At 45.0% G+C, this 23,684-nt stretch overlaps 1 protein-coding gene across 1 annotated transcript; it reads right to left on the bottom strand.

The window, feature by feature from the left end:
- Nucleotides 1-2,888: 2,888 nt before the first annotated feature.
- On the bottom strand, nucleotides 2,889-23,309 carry LOC109741331 (3-oxoacyl-[acyl-carrier-protein] synthase II, chloroplastic). The gene is made up of 13 exons (XM_020300403.4): nucleotides 22,782-23,309; nucleotides 21,908-22,113; nucleotides 21,603-21,806; nucleotides 21,402-21,512; nucleotides 21,222-21,317; nucleotides 21,106-21,151; nucleotides 20,906-20,985; nucleotides 20,612-20,680; nucleotides 20,413-20,497; nucleotides 20,157-20,311; nucleotides 19,988-20,068; nucleotides 4,776-4,835; nucleotides 2,889-3,313 (listed from the first exon to the last, which is right to left on the bottom strand). Exons 1-13 carry the CDS (start codon nucleotides 22,942-22,944, stop codon nucleotides 3,200-3,202), a joined length of 1,470 nt encoding a protein of 489 aa, XP_020155992.1. The 5' UTR covers nucleotides 22,945-23,309; the 3' UTR covers nucleotides 2,889-3,199.
- Nucleotides 23,310-23,684: the final 375 nt, after the last annotated feature.

The raw sequence follows: 23,684 nt of genomic DNA, 5'->3' as shown, positions 1-23,684 counted from the left end.
GAATCCCTGGAACCGGCGAGCGTGGCATGGGCATGTTGCAGGCATGTACGACCCCCGTCCAGGGGTTGTAGCCACCGCTCCATGGTGGTGTGGGCTGCTGGTTGCTGTAGCCGGGCTGGTTCCCACCACTCCTGCCTCCGTTGCCTCCGTTGGTACGCTGACTGTCGCGGCCACGGAGGCAATTCCCACCATTGGAGCGCAGTGGGACGGTGCGGATGTGGAGGTTCTTCATCCGGCACTCCTCGAGGCGAAGGTAGGCCACCGCCTGCTCATAGGTGGGGTTGGCCATGAGTGTGAGATTTGACGCGGCGTTGCCGAAATTCTCATTGAGACCGACGGTGAGGGTGGAGAGAAGAAACTCATCTCCAACCTTGAACTCGATGTCGTTGAGCTCGTCAGAGGGGGTCTTGAGGCGCAGGCAGTAGGCGTCAATGGTGGAGTCGTTTTGGTGACACCCTAAAAACTCCTGATGTAGGAAGACGACCATTGGAGCTTGCTGTCGGTGAAGGGGCCATTGATCTTGGTCCACACCGTGTAGGCATCGTCCCCGTCGCGAACGGCAGCGTGGAAGATGTCCGGCAAAACGGTAAGGAAGAACCACCGGATGAGGGTGGCATCGATGGCCATCCAATTGGAGTCGCGGTTCATGGTGAGGAAGTCGGTGGTGTCGTCCACATGATCACAAAGATTGTACTCGCGGAAGAGAAGATTGAAGTAGGTCTTCCACGCGTAGTAGTTGGACGTCGTATGAGAGAGTTTGATGGGGACGTGATCGGAGAGAGGCACCTTGCGGATGTCGGTGGCGTTGGGAACCTTGGAATCGGAGCCGAGGGAGGAGGCGAACGGGTTGCTGCGACCGGAGGAAGACATGGCACGGGCTAGGGTTAGGGTTGGTGGAGGGTGCGGTGGCTGGGAGGTTTAGGGTTGTGGGGGAGGGAAAAAGAGGAGGCGGCGCGGCACGGGAGGGTGGTGCGGGCGCGGCACAGAAGGGTGGGGAGGGAGGGGCGCGACACTAGGGAAGCGGGGGCGCAGGGAGAGGTGCGGGGCGGCACAGCAGCGGCGCGATGGGCGGCGGCGCAATGGAGAAGGGCGCCGCAGCTAGGGTTAGGGGGATCGTGGGAAGGCAGATACCATGTGGAATAGTATGGTGCAATTTTCAATGTATTGATCAGGTGCAATCGCACGTATACATGTTGTATAATGTGGGCCCCAACCTCAACTATACAAGGAAACCGGAGGTGAGCTAAAAATACAAATCTTCTCCTAATAATAAAGCACCGATCGCTTCTGGTCGTCCGTCGTTGGCATTTTTGCAAAAAAGTCCCTCTATTTTTCTGAAATCAACCCGCAGTCCAGATTTAAGTGGGAACTGAAAAATGTTTTGCTTTTTGCGTAAAACCCCCTAAAGTTTCGGTTATCAACCTGCGGTCCTATATTAAATGAGAACATAAAATGTTTCGTAGTTTTCAGAAAACCCCCTCAGATTTCGGTTAATTGCCCCGCTGTTCCGTCAAGAAAATAACTTTTTTATAGATTCAAATATATTTTTTAAAATATTCATATCTTTTAAACTGTAACTCCAATTTTAACATGTTATATATGAAAATTGATTCAAAAACTATATAGAATACAACTATGATGTTATTTTTACTCGTTAACCATTTTTAAATGCCGTTTAGAGACAAATTCAAATGCTTTAAAAATATTCATATCTTCTAAACCCTAACTCCAATTTTAATATGTTATATATGAATATTGATTAGAAAAATATGTAGAATCTAAATATGATGTGTTTCACAAGTTAATAATTTTTTAAATGCTACTCCCTCCGTCCCAAAATAAGTGTCTCAACTTTGTACTAGCTCTAGTACAAATTTATATTAAGCTCAAGACACTTATTTTGGGACGGATGGAGTATTTAGGATGCAACGTTAATCAGTAGTGCACGATAGTCTCTTTTTGTATCGGTGCCGTTTTAAATTAAGAATGAACACCTTAACAAAAACAAATTGGAGACAAAAGAAACCATCTATAACCATGCATGTCTATCGGCGAGAGTGGGAAGAAAGTTAAATGGCAAGACTAATAAGATGCCATGTTGAAATAAAGTTGGGCCCATTGGGGTCTTGAGTCATTGCTATTGCGTAAGGGGCATGTGGTATTTTTTTTTCTCCTCTTAGAACGCACGGGCTCTTTTGCTAGTAGACATGCAGTATATTCTCAACAGACAGCCTCGATCAGCTTCGTTTTCATGGGAGCTTAGTAACTAATGATTCGATCCTATAGCCGCACCTAAGAAATAAGTTCCTGTCCCTGTTCCTCTGCGAGTATCTTTCTCATTTGCGACGAAAAGGAATTAAACAGCATTAACTGCATCTAACGTGAGGATATAACATTCGGTACAGATTCAGTGAGCAGAGAACCCACCTAATCAGAAACTCATCGAACACTGCTCATCATCCAGGCGCAAGATACCCCGGGAAAATATCAGGTCCTCCGGTGGGAGCTCGCGCGTTGGACCTCAGATCCGGGGGCTCCCGTGAGATGGACATTTTTGCAGAAAAGTCCTCAAGCAGTTCAAAAAATATGCACAAGTACAGCAGCTTCTTAGCCATCTGAGATCCGACGGCCCAGGAGCCCTTATCACGGGAGCACCGTTGCCCCAGCATCACCGGATACCATAGAGGCCATGCATTTTTATTTTCTTCATAAAAACCGACGCTGAATTAAAAATTAAAACAGCTACTATGGCTGCTTATTACAGTAATTAACACATCAAGATACAACAGCAATTTGCAGCCCTTTGGACAACAAACAATTTACCACAACAAGTCAGTTTTGCGTCAGCAAGCATTGTCTCTGCCTGGTAAAACAGCGAGAGGAAAACATACCGGCCCCATTAAAGTTCCCATTACGACGAATCAAATAGCATCTGGTACAAAAATAGGATGTACCAAAGTGCATGTGCAACGTCTTGATTAACTTCTGAATGGACACCCTTGCATGGGATATAGTATTTGCTTTTGCAATACAAAAGAAACTTAATTGCTTTCTTTGCTCACCTATGTAGCAATATATTCTACTGAGTTGGATTCCCATTACAAATTTGTGGCTCATGAAATGTTGCTGTCTTGCCGAGCTTTGTCAAAATTCCAGTTCCACGACACAATTGTGTCATAAGCTAGCACACCAAACGAGCTCAAAAGGGCGCAAATAAAATTGATGAATTGTGCCCACCGAATCCAAATGAATTCGACAATGCGACTTTCACATCACATCTCTCCTTTTGTGATCCCACCAGCAAGCTGACATCCTACAAGATTAAAATTTAAGCATATTCAATGAAAACATGGCAAAAAGATCATAAACCGTTAAAAAGATGAAAACTCCGTGTTCAAAATAACTTCTACATTTGCTATGTTGATGAATTTGTAGGCCAGGGGCGGAGTTAGAGCATGACCACTATGAGGTGAGTCTAAGAAAATTACTAGAGCCGGGTCTAGCAGAGCAAAATATTGTGCAATGTCTTAGCCTCCCTGGTGAAACCCATTCAACCAGGAAAAAGGGACCAGAACAGTAATAGTGGTAGTTGTGTGGCCTGACTTAGTGGCCCATTTGTTCGCCTTATTCTCTAGGACTCACTCTTGAACTAGACTTGACACCAGAATCTATTTTCCTTGGCCGCTCTCCTTCCAGTGTTTAAACCTGAAAGCCCCAAAATCTTTCTTAGCCTCGACTTTTTCTGAACGCTACACGTGGTGTGAGTGGTATCCATCTTTCAACAATGAACTTTTGTCCAAGTTTAGATTTCAAATTTCAACTTCCAACCCCTAATTGTTTTAACTTGGGCCCTCAAAGTCTTCATGCCCATCAAATCCTGGGTTAGGTGGGGTTTGACTCCAGCTACAGGCTAAGTAAGCTGCCACGTCAGTTTCAGGTGAGCCACTGCCATACTACAACGTCATCACCGCCACACCAGCACTCCAATGTCATCACCACGTCAGCATTGCAGATTAGAAAGGCTCGTTCTCCTCGTGCTCTCTCTTTACCCTCAAATCAAGTTACCTTTTCCCTTTTCTGTATAACCCTAGTCGAGAGGGCATCATCATGGCGGAGTGAAGAGAGAGAGAGAGAGCTTCAGCACAGCAGTGGAACGGGGGTAGGGCTCTGCATGCAACCCCGGGTAGCTTGAGGGAGTAGAGGTTCCACACTGACACAAGAGCAGGGCTTCAGGACTGCCGCAAACAGGTGGGAGAAGTGAGATCCACAGAAGCATGCAGTAGCTTGAGAGAGATGACGAACTCCAGTGCTTTCACCTTGTTAATAGGTGGCGGTGATGACGTGTCAGCAATGAATCTGGCAATGCTGGGACGGCTCACTTAACTGATATGGCAGCTTACCCAAGAGGATGTCAAATCCACCTGACCCAGGATTTGGATTCATATGAAGACTTCTGGCAGCTTACCCAGAGGAACTTAGGAGGTTAAAATCTGAACTCAGGGCAATTGTTCAAGGTTGCAATAAAGAGTTCTCCGAGGAGTTGGAACACACTAGGAGCAAAATTATGGCATCCTATTAAACGAACCACTACTCATTAGATTCACTAGGTTTGTTTTTTCATTTAAAACTTCTTCGGTAAACAATAGCACGGCAGAAAAAAAAACATAACTGGCCTGGCATAACTATTCTTTATACCAGCATTGGCTCAATCTGATGTGAAGTGCTATAAGACTCATGCAAGAGAAAAAAAGACTTGTGTATCAACAAAAAATTACCACATTTTTCTCCGGATTGTCTAGATTGATATTCGGATGGATCCAACCGGTTCTTATAGCCTGCATAGAAACAAAGGATACATGATGAAGAATACAATCATGAAGTATGATATTATCATTTGCATGATTTGCATCAGAACAAATAGTGCATAGTTTATATTAGGCTCCTAGCAGTTGCTCGCTGAAGTTAGTACTAGCACGCTGAAGTTAGTACTAGCACAATGAGTGATGAATACCTGTTGCGGGTTACTTTTCTGAGTATCTGCAGGCCTTTGAATGAATAAAAGGTGGTTGTTACTTGATTCTTCTTGGCAAATGTAAGTGCATCTAGTGCCACCTTTGTGGTTTGGAGTATTGATGACAAAAGTGGTTAAGGGACTAATGTCTTTGTGAGTATACACAGGTGGAAGTCTCTGAAGGTTTAACCAATGAATGTGATGCCTACAAATGTGAAGGAAACATTGACGAATTTGGTGCACCCATTTGAAGAATTAACCGAAGAACTAGATCGTGAAGGCTTAGTCTTTTTATAGTTCTTTTTATTTTTCATTGAGTCACAGGGCAATCCGTAGGTATGTGGATACAAATCTTGCGGAATAAATACTTACACAAGACTTTGCCCCAAGTCACCGCTAGGCCAACGGACTCACCATTCTGGAAGGGATTAATGAGGACGAAAGCAACTTTCTTCCAATGAGTGAAATTCCTAGTTGGTAATGGTAAAACCACTCGATTTTGGGAGGATACATGGCTAGGGGAGACGCCTTTGGCTTTGCAATATCCATCCTTATATAATATTGTGCAACGTAAGGAGGATTATGTTGCCACAGTATTAAATTCGATACCACTTAATATTCAATTTAGGAGATCCCTAGTAGGGGAACGTTGGAATGCTTGGTTGCACCTGGTTCGTAGGTTATGGAGGTTCACCTATTTGATCAGGCGGATACAATTCGCTGGAAGTTAACCACGAATGGCATCTTCTCAGTGAAATCCATGTATTCGGACCTAATTGACTCCGGGCCATTGTCGAGGTCGTTGCATATTTGGAAGATTAAAGTTCCGCTTCGTATTAAAATATTTATGTGGTTTGTCCATAAAGAGGTTATTCTAACCAAAGATAACTTGGCAAAAAGGAATTGGGTTGGTAACTCTAGATGCTGTTTTTGTGATCAAAATGAAACCATTAAACACCTCTTTCTCGAATGTCCTCTTGCACAATTATTATGGCGATCAATTCATATAGCCTTTAACGTTCAACCTCCAAGGAGCATAAATACGTTATTTGGGACATGGCTTAATGGAGTGGACGTACACTTAGCTAAACATATTCGGATAGGAGTATGTGCATTATTTTGGGCTATATGGAACACTAGAAATGATGATTTTTAATGGGACACAATTCACCAATTTTTTGCAGGTTATCTACAGAGCTACAGCTTGGATCTGTATGTGGTCCTTACTCACTCATGCGGACTTCAGGGAGCCTTTGGTTATTGGTGCAACCGTTGGGAGATGGTAGCACGGGCTTATCTTTAGCCGATTTGGGTGGTGAGCTAATAGTAGGCTAGGTGTGTAGGCATCGTATCTTATTTTTATATCGCCGGATGTGGCACTTTTTCAGTCTTATATCGCCGGGTGTGGCGCTTTCCAGTTTTATTTACTTTCGACTACTGCTCAATATGAGCATCTTTGGACCTTATGACCTTGTTACGTTTTTATTTAATAATATGGCCACATGCATCGATTGATGCAGAGGCCGGGGGTATTCCTCCTTTTCAAAAAAAAAAAAACAGGGCAATCCGTACTATTAAGAGGGGGGGAGGTGATACGAACACAACATTTCCAAAGTGTGCTCAATCCAAACCTATTGCTTCGAGTGAAGACTTTGGAAATCTCTTCGAGCGCAGCGTCTTTTTCTTTAGTGTCCGAGATGATATTCTTCAGGGCACTTTAGTCAAAGTCCTCGCTGAAGAGTTAGGAAACTAGCAGTTTGGTTCTCCTACCATGAGGAATTTGAGAGTTCAAATTTCCAACCATTGCCTCGCTGGCAACGGCTCGTTGGCGGGCCCGTCCCGTCCAACGGTCATATCAGGCCTTGGGTTGCGACCCCGGCTATAAATAGCCACCCCTCTCCACCATCTGTTGGTTGGTTGCTCCGTGTGAAATTTAGACAAGTGTTGTCTCATCAATTCATCCTCCCGGTGAAATTGAGTGAATCCTAGTGAGAAAAAACACAATACCTAATAGCCAAAGTGATTAAGCATCACTGAAGAAATTGTTCGGGTAAATCGAAGACTTGTTACACTTGAAGATTGTGATCTTCCAAACTATTAGGCGTCAATTAAGCATCCAAAAGTCATTGTGGATTGCTGAAGAACAAGTATGTGAAAGTTTGGAGATCTACCACGAGTGATTAGCGATATCTGTGTGATCTTAGCTCAAGGAGAATGGGAAGAGTTGGTCTTCTGAGCTAAATCTCAGCCCCTCCAACCAGGCGTAGAGTTGTCATAGCAACTTGAACTGGTGCCACAAATCGATCGTCTTTACCGAGCCCTGGTTCCATATTCTTCACTTCTGTTTACTTTGAATAACTGTTCTGAAGAATTTGATCCCTTTCCTCTTTGAAGACTTCCACTGAACTTATTTGTTCAGTTGCATTTATGCATTTACTTATGCTTTGTTCTACTTTTAGTGTCTTTGTGATGAAATGTATACGTAATGTGTTAGGATAGTTCACTTGATTTATTTCGTCGCTTGCATGCTCTCCTTTGTTCTGAAGACTTTGATTGAATGTGTTGTTTAGTTTTTCTTTAGTCTCTTATATTCCTGTTATGTTCAGATTGTTGTTCTTCGAAGAACTAGCTTCTCTCGAATAATTCCAGAAAAATTTCCCACTCCCCTTCAGAGCAAGGTGCTCCCTTATTCTGTGTGATTTGGTAACCACCTAGAGTTTCAGTTATGTCGACTACATGGAATTTCAAGGCTTCCGCCAAGCGCCAATCTTCAGTGGCACGGACTACCCTTATTGAAAGAATAAGATGTCTCTGCGTCTAATGTTGTCGATGAAGACTCTGGAGAGTTATTGAAGGTTATGTGATACTTGATCCTAACAACATAACGATGCTCAAGCCAGAGACCCCATGTGATTGCCCCAAGAAAGGGCAATATGGTCACATTAGCTCTCTGAGGACTACGAAGTAGATATGGATCAGCTACAAAAAGTCAATGAAGATGTCTCCACTCGAAGAGATACCAGGATTGATGCTCTTCACAGCCGCTTCAAGCACTTGAAGAGGCTGGAAAATTTATGTGTCCAGGATACTTATGATCGTCTCTTGGATATATCCAATGAACTTCAAGCTCTAGGCGCCACTAACATCACAGACCATGAAGTGGTGAAGAAACTGCTCAAATTGCTAGATAGCGATATATCCAATGAACTTCAAGCTCTAGGCACCACTAACGTCACAGACCATGAAGTGGTGAAGAAACTGCTCAGATTGCTAGATAGCACCTTTGATACACTGGCTCTAATGATTCAAGAGCGTCCTGATTACAAGTAACTTGACCCAACTGATGTTCTCAGGAGGCTCAACACACACGAGCTGCAGCAAGAAGAAAAGAGAGATTTGTATGGACCAAGCTATCACAAGAGTCATGATTTAAAAGCGAAAGCTTTAAAGGCTAAAGCTGATTCTTCATCTGAAGAAGATCCCTCATGTGATTCTGATTATCCCAAATCCACAAAGACGTCGCACATCTTGTGAGGAAATTCAACAAGTTCACGAAGAAAACCGGCTTTCAGAAATTCTCCAAAAATGATCAAAGAAATCCTCTCGTGCAAGTCCTTCAAGTGACTCAAGTTGGAATAGAGGCAATAATGAAATGTTATTACTTATTTCCTTGTTCATAATTAAGTTTATATGTTTGTGATAAATTTGCAACTGTTCTTATGGAGACCCTTGCACATTTTCCACTACACCCGGGCATCAGTGTAGCACGCCATTAAGGATGCGGCGACCTGATCCTTGCTCACTTGCCATCGTATCTAGATCAAGATACGGCGCGCCACCGGGGTGGTGACGGCCCGGCCATTGCCCATTTGACGCCACACCAGGGTTCCGATGTGGCGCGTCGCTGAGAGGGTTACGCGCAACGAAAATCTTTTGGTTTCATCTCCATAAGAGTGGTTGAGTTGATATAGCGGTGAGGAGAGGTGTTGATATCCTTTGCGTCCAAGAAACCAAATGGAGGCGACAGAAGGCGAAGGAGGTGGAGGATACCGGCTTCAAGCTGTGGCCCATTACGTACTCTAACATACACGGGGACGCTCGCGAACAGAAATGGAGTAGGCATCTTGATCAAAACGAGCCTCAAGAATGGAGTGGTAGACGTCAAGAGACATGGGGACCGGTTTATACTGGTCCAGATGGTAGTTGGGGACTTAGTCTCAATGTTATCAGCGCGTATGCCCCGCAAGTAGGCCACAATGAGAACACCAAGGAGTTCTCAGAAGGCTTGGATCACATAGTTAGGAGTGTACCGATTGGCGAGAACCTCTTCATAGGAGACCTCAATGGCCACATGGGTACATCTAACACAAGTTTTGAAGGGGTGCATGGGGGCTTTGGCTATGGCATCAGGAATCAAGAAGGAGAAGATGTCTTAAGCTTTGCTCTAGCCTACGACATGATCGTAGCTAATACCCTCCTTAAAAAGAGAGAATCACATCTAGTGACTTTTAGTAGTGGTCAACACTCTAGCAAGATTGATTTCATCCTCTCGAGAAGAGAAGACAGACGTGTGTGCCTAGATTGTAAGGTGATACCTGGAGAGAGTGTTGTCCCTCAGCATAAGCTTGTGGTGGCTGACTTTCGCTCTTGGATTCGTGTGCAGCGGGATAAGCGTGCCAAAGACGCTAGAACGAAGTGGTGGAAGCTCAAGGGGTAGGTAGCTTAGGCGTTCAAGGAGAGGGTCATTAAGGAGGGCCCTTGGGAGGAAGGAGGTGATGCAGACAATATGTGGACCAAGATGGCGGCTTGCATTCATAAGGTGGTATCAGAGGAGTTTGGAGTGTCCAGGGGAAGTAGAAACGAAGTTAAAGATACCTGGTGGTGGAATGATGATGTCCAGAATGCTACTAAGGAGAAGAAAGATTGTTTGAGACGCCTATACCTGGATAGGAGCGCAAACAACATAGAAAAGTACAAGATGGCAAAGAAGGCCACAAAACGAGCTGTGAGTGAAGCAAGGGGTCAGGCGTATGAGGACCTCTACGAGCGGTTAGACACGAAGGAAGGCGAAAGGGACATCTATTATGTCAGTGTATTGAACATAGGTGTTCATACCCCTGACTACGCACAGATAGTTGTAGCCTCCTTGCCGACAAGGGCTTGACGAAAGATAGTTCCATCACAAAGCACTCAAGACATGGTAGATAAAACCATGAAGAAGACTTTGAGGTAGGTCATCAAGAAGTACTAAAGGAAGTACTGAAGATCAAGACTCAGGCTGCCGAGAAGCAACCTTTCCGGCAAGGCATTCTCCACATTGCCGGCAAGCTCTGCACCATCAAGCCCAAACCTCTTCCACCGCTCTACCGCACCTACCTGTCAAGATCTTGCCGACGGGTGGCGAGCGCGCAGGCGGTTAGGTGAAGCTTGTCGGGGCACGTGACGATCCACCGCCTGAAGATCAACTTTATTGACACCCGTCCAGAGGGCGTGTCACGGTAATAAAAGGTAGATGGCTGACGGTACAGGTGGAGTGGCGCTCCCTTGCCAGTATTTGTCCCGGCGTGACACATCACGACGCATTTAATGTGTTTGTCCTACACCATCAGTGTTAGGTATGATAACACTGCATCCACTATTTCCCCTCTGTAATTATTATTTTGCCACTATGGTGGCCCCTTTCATCTATAAAAGCAGGGCCATGGCAACCTTTACAAAGATCGAAACACTGCCCATTTGCAGTAGCTTAGCAGCACCTCCCGAGCTCCTTGCCGGCAAGGTCGCGCTCTCTGTAATCACAGGGCTCATATGCACATAATCCACTAAGCAGGAGTAGGGTTTTAACTTCACGGTTGTTGCTCGAGTGCTTTCACGGTTGTTGCTGCTCTTTGTGTGCTGAGAGCCCTCGCCGAACGTAAGGGGCTCTCTGGTCCCATAGATTGCCGTACGCCGATATATAAGATGGCCAAGATCTGAGAGAGGAAGATGAGGGATGTTGACCAAGTCAAATGCATCAAGGACAGAGCAGACCAGCTCCTGGTGAAGGATGAGGATATTAAGATAGATGGTGGGAGTACTTCGTTAAGCTGTTCAATGGGGAGAATGAGAGCTCTACCATTGAACTGGACGACTCCTCTGATGATACCAGCAGGCGTGTTGTGCGGCGAATCCAGGAGTCTGAGGTCAAGGGGGCCTTAAAAGGGATGAAAGGAGGCAAGGGGTTGGTCCCTGGTTGTATCCCCATTGAGGTGTGGAGAGGCCTCGGAGACATAGCTATAGTATGGCTAACTAAGCTTTTCAACCTCATTTTTTGGGCAAAAAGATGCCAGAAGAATGGAGACGGAGTATATTAGTACCAATCTTCAAGACGGGGGATGTTCAAAGTTGTACTCCCTCCGTCCCAAAATAAGTGTCTCAACCTTTAGTACAAAGTTGAGACACTTATTTTGGGACGGAGGGAGTACTAATTACCGTGGAATTCAGCTGATGAGCCATACAATGAAGCTATGAGAGAGTCATTAAGCACCGCTTAAGAAGAATGACAAGTGTGACAAAAAATCAGTCAGGTTTCATGCCTGGGAGGTCAACCATGGAAGGCATTATCTTACGACAACTCATGGAGAGATATAGCGAGTAAAAGAAGGACATGCATATGGTGTTCATTGACTTGGAGAAGGCCTACAATAAGATACCGTGGAATGTCATGTGGCGGGCCTTGGAGAAACACAAAGTCCCAGCAAAGTACATTACCCTCATCAAGGACATGTACGATAATGTTGTGACAAGTGTTCGAACAACTGATGGTGACACTGATGACTTCCCGATTAAAATAGGACTGCACCAGGGGTTAGCTTTGAGCCCTTATCTTTTTTGCTTTGGTGATGGATGAGGTCACAAGGAATATACAAGGAGATATCGTATGGTGTATGCTCTTTGTGGATGATGTGGTGCTAGTCGATGATAGTCGGACGGGGGTCAATAGGAAGTTAGAGCTATGGAGACAAACCTTGAAATTGAAAGGTTTTAGACTTATTAGAACTAAAACCGAGTACATGAGATGCGGTTTCAGTACTACTAGGCACGAGGAGGAGAAGAAGGTTAGCCTTGATGGGTGGGTGGTGCCTTAGAAGGACACCTTTCATTATTTGGGGTCAATGCTGCGGAAGGATGGGAATATTGATGAAGATGTGAACCATCGAATCAAAGCCGGATGGATGAAGTGGCGCCAAGCTTCTGGCGTTCTCTGTGACAAAGAGAGTGCCACAAAAGCTAAAAGGCAAGTTCTATAGGACAGCGGTTCGACCCGCAATGTTGTATGGCACTGAGTGTTGGCCGACTAAAAGGCGACATGTTCAACAATTAGGTGTGGCGGAGATGAGCATGTTGAGATGGATGTGTGGCCACACAAGGAAGGACCGAGTCCGGAATGATGATATACGAGATAGAGTTGGGGTAGCACCGATTGAAGAGAAGCTTGTCCGACATCGTCTAAGATGGTTTGGGCATATTCAGGGAAGGCCCCCAGAAGCGCCAGTGCATAGCGGACGGCTAAAGCATGTTGATAATATCAAGAGAGGTCGGGTAGACCGAACTTACCGAACTTGACATGGGAGGAGTCCGTAAACAAGGCCGGTCTTGAGATTTCAAGGGCCCGAGGCGGAACTAAACCTAGGGCCCTTAACATAAACATAATTAAGTATTGCAAAAAAATATTTTGAATCGGAAATACTACAATATTTTTCTCTTATAAGTCTCTTCTTTACTAATATGAGCATTAGCTTTATTATTAAGTTTATCCTAATCAGCTATAGTAAAAACTGGTAGCTGGTGGAGACTAATGGATGATTTAAATGGAGAATGACATTTTGAATCTTGGCCTCTTTTAAGAAAAAACAAAATTCAAAAAATTTGGTTTCAAAAAAATCAAAAAAAAAATTGTACAAGTAAACAAGGATGTGAGCCGTATGTTGTAAAATTTCAGGATGACATACGTTGAAATGCGACCTATACAAAGAAGACAAATTCATGGTCTTGGGAGGATGAATAGTATCATGTGTTAAAAAGCCTCGGATTTGTCTTTTGCACAGCCCTCATTTTAACGTATTTCGTCCTGAAAGTTTACCCACTTGTGCATTATGCCTTCATCTGTCTCTTTATTTTTTCAGATTTTTTAAAATGTAAAAACATGAATTTTCATGAATTTTGAATTTTGCATTTGGAGGCCTTCATGGAGCTCGGCCTCCAAAAGCAATTTCCGGATTTAAATGCCATTGATCACCCACGTTGTCATCCATTTAGATGTTACAATGTATTATGTATTGCCCTTACCTTACGGATTAGTTTAATCCTCTCCATAGCAATTACCGGCAAGTCCCCAAATATAAAAATTAATAACCACAATGATATATATCCATTAACAATACTCATAAATCGATTATTAGTGCCCAATTGTAATGACACAGAGGCCATGCATGTCGATGATCGTTCATAACTTTTAATCAACCATCATGATAAAATTTCCTAGGCCAAAGACTACCTATACAAGTAGAGATTAGAGACATACCTTCTCTTCTGTAATTCTATTCGTGCCCTAACAGTACGATCTAGCCTCCCGGCTTGTCAGTGTGGTCTCGTGCGAGACAGCGCGACTGGCTATCTCCGGCAGTCCAGCCTTCCTCCGACTTAGATCTGCTCCGACCCGAGGCAGCACCATGCACACATAGTAGATTGATATCTTTTTTTTACTCACAGTAGATGGATAGCAAGCGTCACGATCTTGATCTATTATCGCCCGTGTGTTGTGGTATTGTCGCTTCCCATTGTCCTGATTTTCTCGCAAAATTGGGCACACAACTTAGGGCCAGTTCTTTTGGCGGCTTAAAAAATAACCACGTCATCCCCGACTTTTCCCATAAGCCGCCTCTCTCATTCATTTGGGCTTCTATGCGAGTTATGGGATTACTACTTTAGAAGCCTCAACAAATTTTGAGAGCGGCTTATTTTTTAAGCTGGGGAGAGGCAGCTTATTTTTTAATCCCCCCAAACGAACTGGCCCTTACAGCTTGTGGATTAATGAATGATTTTTTTGGGAAGACTAACTGGCTAAGGAAGGAAATTAAGGGAGGATTTTTTTCATATAACTATGCCCAATTAATCGCATGCAATAACTGCTCTATTAATCAATTGAAAGGGCCCTCAATGGTACTAGTAGCACGAAGGAAAGCGAGGAAATCAAGGAAAAGTTTGTAGGAGAAGGGCACCCATTTTCTCGCTTTGGAGTATGTAAATACATCGGCACTCCGGGCCAAGGCGCTAAGCCAATTAAGAGAAGAATTGGGGGCCCTCTAGCACCTTGGGGCCCGGGGCGGCCGCCCCGCTCCCCCCACACAGGGTCGGGGCTATCCGTAAAGAGAGATATGAAGGACTTGAGTATCACCAAAGAACTAACCATGGGCAGGGGTGCGTTGAAGCTTGCTATCCATGTGCCAAAACCATGAGTTGGTTGCGAGACATTATGGGTTTCACCTCTAGCCTACCCCAACTTGTTTAGGACTAAGAGCATCTCCAACAGGCGCGCTAGATATGGCGCGCGCGGGAAAAAGGTATTTTTAGCGCGCACGGGGCGGTTTGGCCCTCCAGCAGGCGCGTGGAAAAGAATTGCGCGCGCTCGCACGAAAAAACAGCAACGCACGCGACAGTTTTGGCGCGCGGCGTCGGGTGCGCTCTATAAAACCCGCACGTGCGAGCCCGCCAACCGCCACTCCATCACCTCCTTCCCTGCCGCGCCCTTCTTCCTCGCCTCCAGCGCCCCGCTGCCCTTCTCCCCACGCCACCGCGCCTTCTCCCCCACCGACAACATGCCGCCACGCGCCCGGAGCAGCTCCGGCTACCTCGGCGTCCGCGCCCGCCCCTCCGGCGTGTATTACGCGGAGATCCGCTCCGGTGATATACGTCTCGGTCTTAGGACGTTCGAGAAGGCCCATGAGGCCGCCCGCGCGTACGACACAGCTGCGTGGCGCCTCAACCGGCCACGTTCACAGATGAATTTCTCGGACGCCCGTACGCGCAAGCAGGCGCAGGATCTCGCGCCTCTGCCGCGGCTAATCACCGACTAGGACCGCCGCATCTGCGTAGGCGGGAGCGCCGCCTCCTCGTCGCCGAGGCGGACGAGTACGCCACGGCAGAGTGGCGCCAGCGCTTCCCGGAGGATGTCGCCGCCGAGAACAACTTCTGGGCACAGAGGAGGGCGCAACGAGCCGCGGATCGGGCGGACAAGCATGCGCTGAAGGCACTGGCAATTGCGCAGTGCGAACTGGGATCTGCGTCGACCTTTGACGACAATGATCCTCGGTGGGATGAAGTGTTTCTGTCGTCGGACTACACCACCGAGGATGACAACGAGGAGTAGTTTCTAGTATATTTGCATCGTAGTATCGTTTTTATCTATTTTTATTTGTATCGTATGGACTAGTTTGTGGTGTTGGGCTTGAACTATGCTATTTGAATTTTATCTATATGTTGTTTCATATTGTTCGTATGTGTTGCGTCGTAGTACCGGTTGCTCGCGCGCGCCAGATTTTGCAGCGCCTGCTGAAGCTGCTCACGCGCGCCATATTTTGTATCGGCCGCTGGAGCCAGCACTCTGCTGCGCGCAAAAAGATGCTATTTCGGCGCTGTAAAATTTATTTAGCGCGTTGCGTGCCTGTTGGAGATGCTCTAAAGGCTTTGTTGTTGTTGTTGTTATTTGCAATTGTTCTCGATATTAGATTCGAAGAGAAACCCAATTGTATGTCTGAAAACATAAACACCAAGTAGATCCCTAGTTTTACCTCTAAGACTAGCTCATGTATTGCATGATGGTTCCGTTTTCCTGATTATAGCTCATTGTTTAAGTAACAAAGATGCCGGGAATAATGGGAACACATTGTTGGCAGAACAATGGTGTTGGACAGACCCAAATTATGATATACTGCGAGATCCCATTGTCACTGTGTTGGATAAATTGCAAAAGCTGGGACTTGAACTCAAGACCTTAGGCCATGATACCATGATAAGCTTCATGCACTAGCCAACGCAACCAGAAGTCCGAACTAATGGAAAGGGCTAGGCAATCCATATATACACTTCAACACCTCCTATCACATGTGACGGGGGAAGTCGACACGTGAACAGACTCAGATGTATGGCTCAAGAGGCATATACTTGCTAGATAACCAACACATAGGGGGCAACAACAATTTTTGAATAAATTGCGTAAGCCTGGACTTGAACTCAAGACCTTAGGCCTTGATACCATGTTAAGCTTCATGCACTAGCCAACGCGACCAAAAAGTCTGAACTGGTGGAAAGGGCTAGGCAATCCACATATGCACTTCAACACCCCTTCTCACGTGTGACGCGGGAAGTTAACATGTGAATAGACTCAGAGGTATGGCTCAAGAGGCCTATAGATGAACAGGGGCAACAACAACAATTTTTGAATAAATTGCGAAAGCGAGGACTTGAACTCAAGATCTTAGGCCCTAATACCATGTTAAGCTTCATGCACTAGTCAATGCAACCAAAAAGTCTGAACTGGTGGAAAGGGCTAGGCAATCCACATATACACTTCAACACCCCTCTCACATGTGATGCGAGAAGTCAACATGTGAATAGACTCAGAGGTATGGCTCAAAAGGCTTATACGTGGACATAGAGGGGGCAAGAACAACTTTTGGATAAATTGCGAAGCCCGGACTTGAACTCAAGACCTTAGGCCTTGATACCATGTTAAGTTTCATGCACTAGCCAGTGCAACCAAAATTCGAACTGATGGAAAGGGCTAGGCAATCCACATATACACTTCAACAACCGACATGCCTATTTACTACAAATAGTCCTCACGGCAGCAATACTAGATACAGCTCAGAAAACCACTTTCCTGTGTACAGCCCCAACTCTCCTCTTGCTCCTCTACTTCAGCCTATTTCTAACATACGCCAACTTGTATTTGGCCACCATGCCGGTTTGCTTCAGCTGCAAGATCTTGGACATTTGGCCATCAAACTCATCGCAGCCGATCTCAGCAATAACCACCGCAATGGCCGCGTCCCAGTGGATGCGGCGATGCAGTCGTTTGTACAATTGCTGCCACAATGCCACATCCCCCTCAAAGTACGTCATTGTCGTGCTGACCCAATGATGCCCAGGAACGTTGTACATCTCAAAAAAGTTATAGCAAGGATCAACCTAGAGAAGGGGAAACTCGCCTTTGAAGGTGGGGAACTGGTGTTTGGGTGGCTTCAGACGAAACTAGCCACACAGAACAAAATCGGCAGCTGCCAGATCCAAGCCCGTTCTTGGCGAGCAATGGTGCCTTGTCAGCCTAAGGGAGAAATCATGGGCGTCACCACCACGGGAGTCACCTCGGCCTGCTTGACGATGTCAGGGTCCTTGCCGATCGTCCACCTGCTTCGTGATTTTCGTGAATCACTGTCGTTGGAGTCAACTTGGCAGAGATGGATTCCACTTCCTCGGTGACCGCTTTCAACAAGGTGACCACAGTTCCATCTTCTCCACAACAATTCGAGTTTGAGCGGACAGCTTGGAATTGTGTGCCAGCGCATCTCCCTCCAAATCAGTCGAACGCCGACTTCAGTTTTACACGAGATTAAGCCATAGAGCAATCTCTCAACCAGCCAGTCGCTGTTAGCGGTCGATCGAGGGATTGTGGAGCACCGCTGGATCAAGACCTTACTCTGAATACTAAATTGTGATGTCTCAAAGAACAACGAAATTGAGATGAGAGTACAGAACAGTTATAATTCACTTTCCGATGATTTGGAACAGGAGTTAGAGATGCCTTTTAATGGAATCTCATAATAGGCTTTGACATGGTCCCCGCTCACTCCAACACACAAACAACACATGCCACCTCAGCTTATTATGTGTGTGTCCTAGCTCGATAATTATCCACATCAGAATGGACCAATTCTTCAGTGTGTGGCCTCTGCGTTGCTAAAGTCGTGACAGCTTAGCGGGAGTTATGCACAACGACTTGAGTGCCTGGCAACACCATGACCATGATTGGAGGCAAAAAAAATTAAGGGGTGGGTACCACATGAGTGAGGAGAGAAAAAAACAGATATGGCACTTGATGAGTTTTGAGTTAGGCTGCAGGTGAGTGAGAAAGCCACTAGTGCCACTGCCGGGAGAAAGAGACCGCCTGCCGACATTCTAGCAGGCTTGCCAACATCCAAATCTTAGTTGCCTTCTCATCCTGCCGCCTCCGCAAAACTTTGAGATCAGCTCAGCTCAGGTTAGTTTCCTTCTCTCTCCTCCCTATGATTTGATCTGCTCTGGATCTCTTCTATATATTGCTGCCTCTTGATCTCTTCTATATATTGCTGCCTCTTGCTCTGTTGCACCGTATTTTTGCATTTTTGCTTGTTCTGTGTTTTTCTCAGTGACCCCTCTTCTTAATATGTTGCTCCCTCTAGAGAAATTACTTAATTTGGAATGATATTGTGCTGATATACCTTCTAATCTCCAGCCATGTGCTACATAAATATTTATCTATTTCGTGCCATATGAAGTATGCTTAATTATTATTGTTTGCACCTTCAAACTCTAGACTAGGCACCTAGGCATCCCTGCGTTTTGGGTTTGCTGCAACTCACTAAAACAACGTACCTTAACAGTCCACCAAATTAAACTCTAGGCTGTAGATTTCATGTACTGTCACTTGTTAATTTTGCATAACATGCTCATATGAATACATCAAATACAAAGCCAACACTGCTACTTTTCTGGCCTTATATACTACTCCTATTAAAGGCCTGTTCGGGTTCCCTCCCATCCACAACTCCGCTTCCGGAGTTGGTGGAGCAGCAGTTCAAAATCACAGAGTGGGGAAGGAGGTGCTCAACAGATCCTGAGATTTCATGGAGTGGGAGGATTGCCGAACAGCCCTTAAACTGATTGTTGGTAAAACATTGCAAAGTATAATAAATCTTGAATACATGGGTGCCCTATAAAAGGAAGGGGAGAATTTAGATATATTCCACTTCTGAAAAATGCCACTACCAAACTTGATATTTAAATAAGCAATTATTACGTTACAGAAACTTGAAGGATGGCATCATGTTATGCTTCTTCCTTCCACATCCCCCATCTGTTCCCATTCCTCGCCACTTCCATTGCTTCCCATCCCAGCAGCGGAGCTAGGGATAAGATCTCCAAGCTAAGAGTGGAAGTCCAATTCTCCACTCCACATTCATGGCCAAGCTTGGTGTTCCATGGCCTCCTCCACCTCCAGATATGTGCATCTTGTTGCTCACCAGCATCCACCGCAACCCTAACCTCTAGGACACGCTCCCATGGGAAGTCACGGTACTCGCCCTACGTGGAGAGGTCAATGTCACAAGGCATCAGTGAGATGCAGGGAGGGCTCGGGCCATCGCAGCTGGTCACCAGCACAAGGCAAGGTAAGCTGGCGGGAGGTACTGGAGCGGATATAGGATGGGTGGAAAGGGGGGAGAATGAATAACAGAAGAGTTCTGTTTTCCAGTTCTTGACATAGTGGGATTCTTCAGAATTCAGTGACTGAACAATGGCATGCTAATAAAATTAAGACTATGTAGTGGCATTTCTCGAACTGTCCACTTAGCAGTAGCATATATATTGATTCCCTGAAAATAGAGAGAGTAGTAAGATATTCTGTTAATTTGAACATTTCTTACCCTTAACAAAGCATCTCTTAGGGGAAGACTCGTATTTACGGACTTGGGGTGAGATGGCGCTGCTAGATTATAAAGGCTCCATGCATGGAGTTTTAAACATAGGTATTCATAAACCGCATGGGAGTTCAGAATTCAAGAAATCGCACAAAGGTAATATAGCCAGGAACCAAAATGATAGTTCATAAACAGTAGCATAAGATTAGCTAACAGGAAATTTAAAATTCAAATAAAAAAAGAAAACTACAGTAAGACCTACTTGTATAGCAGCTACAGCTTCTATTCCACCTGCAGCACCTAGCAAGTGGCCAGTCATCGACTTTGTTGAGTTTACTCTTAGCTGCAATGCATAAAATGCATATCATTCCGGAGCTTAATTTACACGCCAAAGAAGAGAGAGAAGATTGTTTCTGAATCAGGAGGTATGCCTGAGGATTCTGCCCAAAACAGCGGCAAAGAGCTTCGAATTCCTTTAAATCACCCAACTGTGTAGATGTAGCATGGGCATTTACGTAGTTAATGTCTTGCCTTGTTACTCCTGCATCAGCTAGTGCATTTTTGACACAAAGAATAACCCCCTTCCCTGATATTACATAAACATAATATTAGTACAAAAATTGTTCTAATTTCAGTTGGGAAGTATCACAAAATAGATGCACCACAAGGTTAAAGAATATTTTTCACCTTCAGGATGTGGTTCCGTCATATGATATGCATCACACGTAAAGCTTCCACCCAGAAATTCGGCATATATTTCTGCACCTCTTTGCTATAGAATGGAAATTCCATTCAGACATTTGAAAAGAAATCACCATGGAAGAACTACACAAATGGAGAAAAAAAGCACGAACAAAAAATATCTAAGGAATCTCATTAACACAACCTTTGCATGCTCAAGTTCTTCCAAAAGAAGCACACCAGCCCCTTCTCCCATGACAAACCCATCACGATCCTGTTGCAGAAAAAATAGACAACACGAACTGTTAAAACAGTACGTGTTCTGCTAATTTCAAGCATGCGACTAGTGCAGAATCATCACCACCAGGTAAATATGTGCACCAAGCCAGTAAACATGAAGACAAATGTATCAGTGGTATAAACATGAAGCGTAGACTGTAGATTCATATGATTTGGCTACTAGGTAGTGGTTATGTTAAACAAATCTTGGAGGACTAACCATGTCCCAAGGCCGAGAAGCTTTTGTTGGATCACTATTTCTCTGTGAAAGAGCTCTACATGCCACAAAACCTCCCAATCCTGCATGTAACAGTAGAAATGATCACCATAATATTCATGCAAAGACAAGATGTTCAAGTAAAAAAACAATAAGCCAATAACAATTGGGATGATGACATCTCAAATAATGAGTTTCCGTACCAATTGGTATAATTGGAGCATCAGAACCACCACACAGCATCAAATCCTGCATGTTTAGGACATGTCAACAAGTAGGGCGTTCCTTACAGGATGTCACGAAAAATCAAGTTACTTACAGTTTCCCCTCTCATGATATGATTGGCTGCACTCAGGATGCAGAAGTTACTAGTGGCACAAGCAGTAGAGATAGAGTAGTTTGGGCCCATCCAGCCCTGCATAGGCATACGACTTAAAATTAATCATCATTAACCACTGAGAAAATTAAAAAAACTGATAATCCAGATCATATAATGCACCAGATCCATTGCAAGTATTGCAGAACCCATGTTTGTAGTTGCAAAAGGTACACAAAATGGGTTCATCTTCCTGTAGGAGACCCTCAATGCTTCAATTGCGTCACTAAAAACCTGCTTAAAATAACATCATAAGCATTAAGGAAACAGTGTAATAAACACTGCCTTCTTTACAAGTAAATATATACACTGTGAGATCCGGACCTTCATGCCACCCATACCAGATCCAATTAGAACTCCACATCTCGATTTGTCCAACTCGTTCATGATACCTTCAGTGACCCCACCATTTTCCAATGCTTTCTTACCAGCAACTATCAAATATTGCATGAACTTATCCATTCGCTTAGCTAACTTTGGTGCAACCCAACCATCTGTTGAAAAGGATTTGATTTCTCCTGCAATTCTCTGTATGAAAGATAGCATGTCAAGGAGTGTGACTGTAAAGGATATTTCAGCTACATTGCAAAATAAACCCCACACCCAAGTTAAGTAGAATAAAATAATACCGTGGGATAGCTGGAACAGTCAAATGCTTCTATCTCACTTATTCCACTGACACCCTGTAGGAGGTTGCTGTAAAACTCATCAGGCTCATGGCCTAACGGAGTCACGACACCCATGCCAGTGACAACTACCCTCCGTTGTTTGGTTTCAGATTTGTTGTTTTCCACACCTCCTCTTTCAGGATGAAAGGAAACAGCAATGGGCACTCCTGCAGTCCATAAGGCATCTCATTTAGGTGATAGATAACTAATTTGATTCGGCATATGCTACAAATAGACTCACACAAAAGAAAAGTAGCATCACACGCAAAGAAGTGTTTATCAGTTAGATGTTTCTTTAATCAACCAGAACCGATGAACAATATTGGAAGGTTTATTCGCATGAAATGAAACAAATGGCAATGGAAGTTGCACATTAGCGATAATTCCAATCATATGATTTCCCCAAAAAACACCAGTTTTTAATAGTACAATCTTCAACACCGAATTCCCATATTGCAACTTAGTTTCCTCATGTATAAATCAATTCTGATAAAAATCCCACGTTTATGATAAATTATACTTTTATTTTAATGACGGCATCATGGTGAAGTCACTAATTCACTCGAGCATGCATCACACATATAAGAACAAGGTTTACACATACAGAATCATGCACAAAGCAGCGAATAATTGTCTCTCGCCTGAAACCCCAAATGCACACGAGCCATTTGACAACTGAAACTCTATAAATCCCGGACGTTTACCCCGCACCGAACACCCTGTGATACGACCTACATGGTTACAGGCGTACAGCCGACCGCAATTTTACAGTTGACATTCGGATAAGGACCAAGAAACCATGAAAGGGCGGAGAAGGCAACGGAAATGGCCTCACCAGAGCGTGCCCCGCCTCGGCGGCGCGCAGCAAGGTGGCGGCGCGTGCCGAAAAGCCCGCCGCCGATGTAGTTGCGCTGCTTCCCTTCATCGTCAGCGACGCAGGTTGCAGACAAGCAGGCGGCGACGATCCAAGTGCACAGCGGTGGCGCCACCGCCGACATTGCGCACGAACTGGATCCTGACGACACGAAGGTGATGCGAATCACCTGGATTCGCAGGAGGGGAAGGGCAGGGGCATCCACTAGCCACGAAACGGCAGAGGCAAGGACCGGAACGGGGGTCTGTGCCCGCGAGAGATGCGGGCAGTTCGGGCGCAAGCGAGCGAACGCGAGCGGGGTAGGTAGGGATTTGCGGGAGTTGGATAGAAGGAAAGCGGCGGCGGCGGTGGTCTTTAATAAGGACGGAGGGGGCTTAGGCGCATCTGAGAGGTGGCGGACGGGGAGGAAGCCGCCATTGCCAGGTGCTCGACGAAAGGTGCCCTGGGAATGGAGAGGCTGAGCCGCTCAAGCCTATTAAGGGATCTCCCGGACATGTCAACATGGCAATGGGGTAAAAAAAAATTGTTTGAGAAAATTAAAAAGACATCTATATCTATATCTATCTATATATTTTTAACATATATTTATCTATATCTATATCAATATAAAAATACCCAAATGGGCAGATCCAATTAATCTCGGTCATCAAATCATGTCAATCCAACGACCTAGACTGCTTCAATATCGTGCGTTCAACACGTTTAGTGTGCAGTTAATTTCATCTATATCTATACTCAATATAAAAAGACCCAAATGGGCAGATCCAATTAATCTCGGCCATCAAATCATGTCAATCCAGCGACCTAGACTACTTCAATGTCGAGCGCTCAACATGTTTAGCGTGCAATTAATTTCATACCAAA

Source organism: Aegilops tauschii, chromosome 4, assembly GCF_002575655.3.
Source record: "Aegilops tauschii subsp. strangulata cultivar AL8/78 chromosome 4, Aet v6.0, whole genome shotgun sequence".
NCBI classification, from domain to species: domain Eukaryota; kingdom Viridiplantae; phylum Streptophyta; class Magnoliopsida; order Poales; family Poaceae; genus Aegilops; species Aegilops tauschii.
The sequence above is the reverse complement of the archived record's forward strand: the minus strand, read 5'-3'. Positions and strand labels throughout refer to the sequence as shown.

Excerpts from the sequence above, each read along its gene's own strand:
- LOC109741331 (XM_020300403.4), bottom strand. The coding sequence starts at position 22,944 with ATGTCGGCGGTGGCGCCACCGCTGTGCACTTGGATCGTCGCCGCCTGC. Across the intron at positions 21,318-21,401 it reads CAATACTTGCAATGGATCTG|GGCTGGATGGGCCCAAACTA; the intron begins GTGCATTATATG and ends ATGCCTATGCAG. Across the intron at positions 20,069-20,156 it reads GTTTTGGGCAGAATCCTCAG|CTAAGAGTAAACTCAACAAA; the intron begins GCATACCTCCTG and ends TATGCATTGCAG.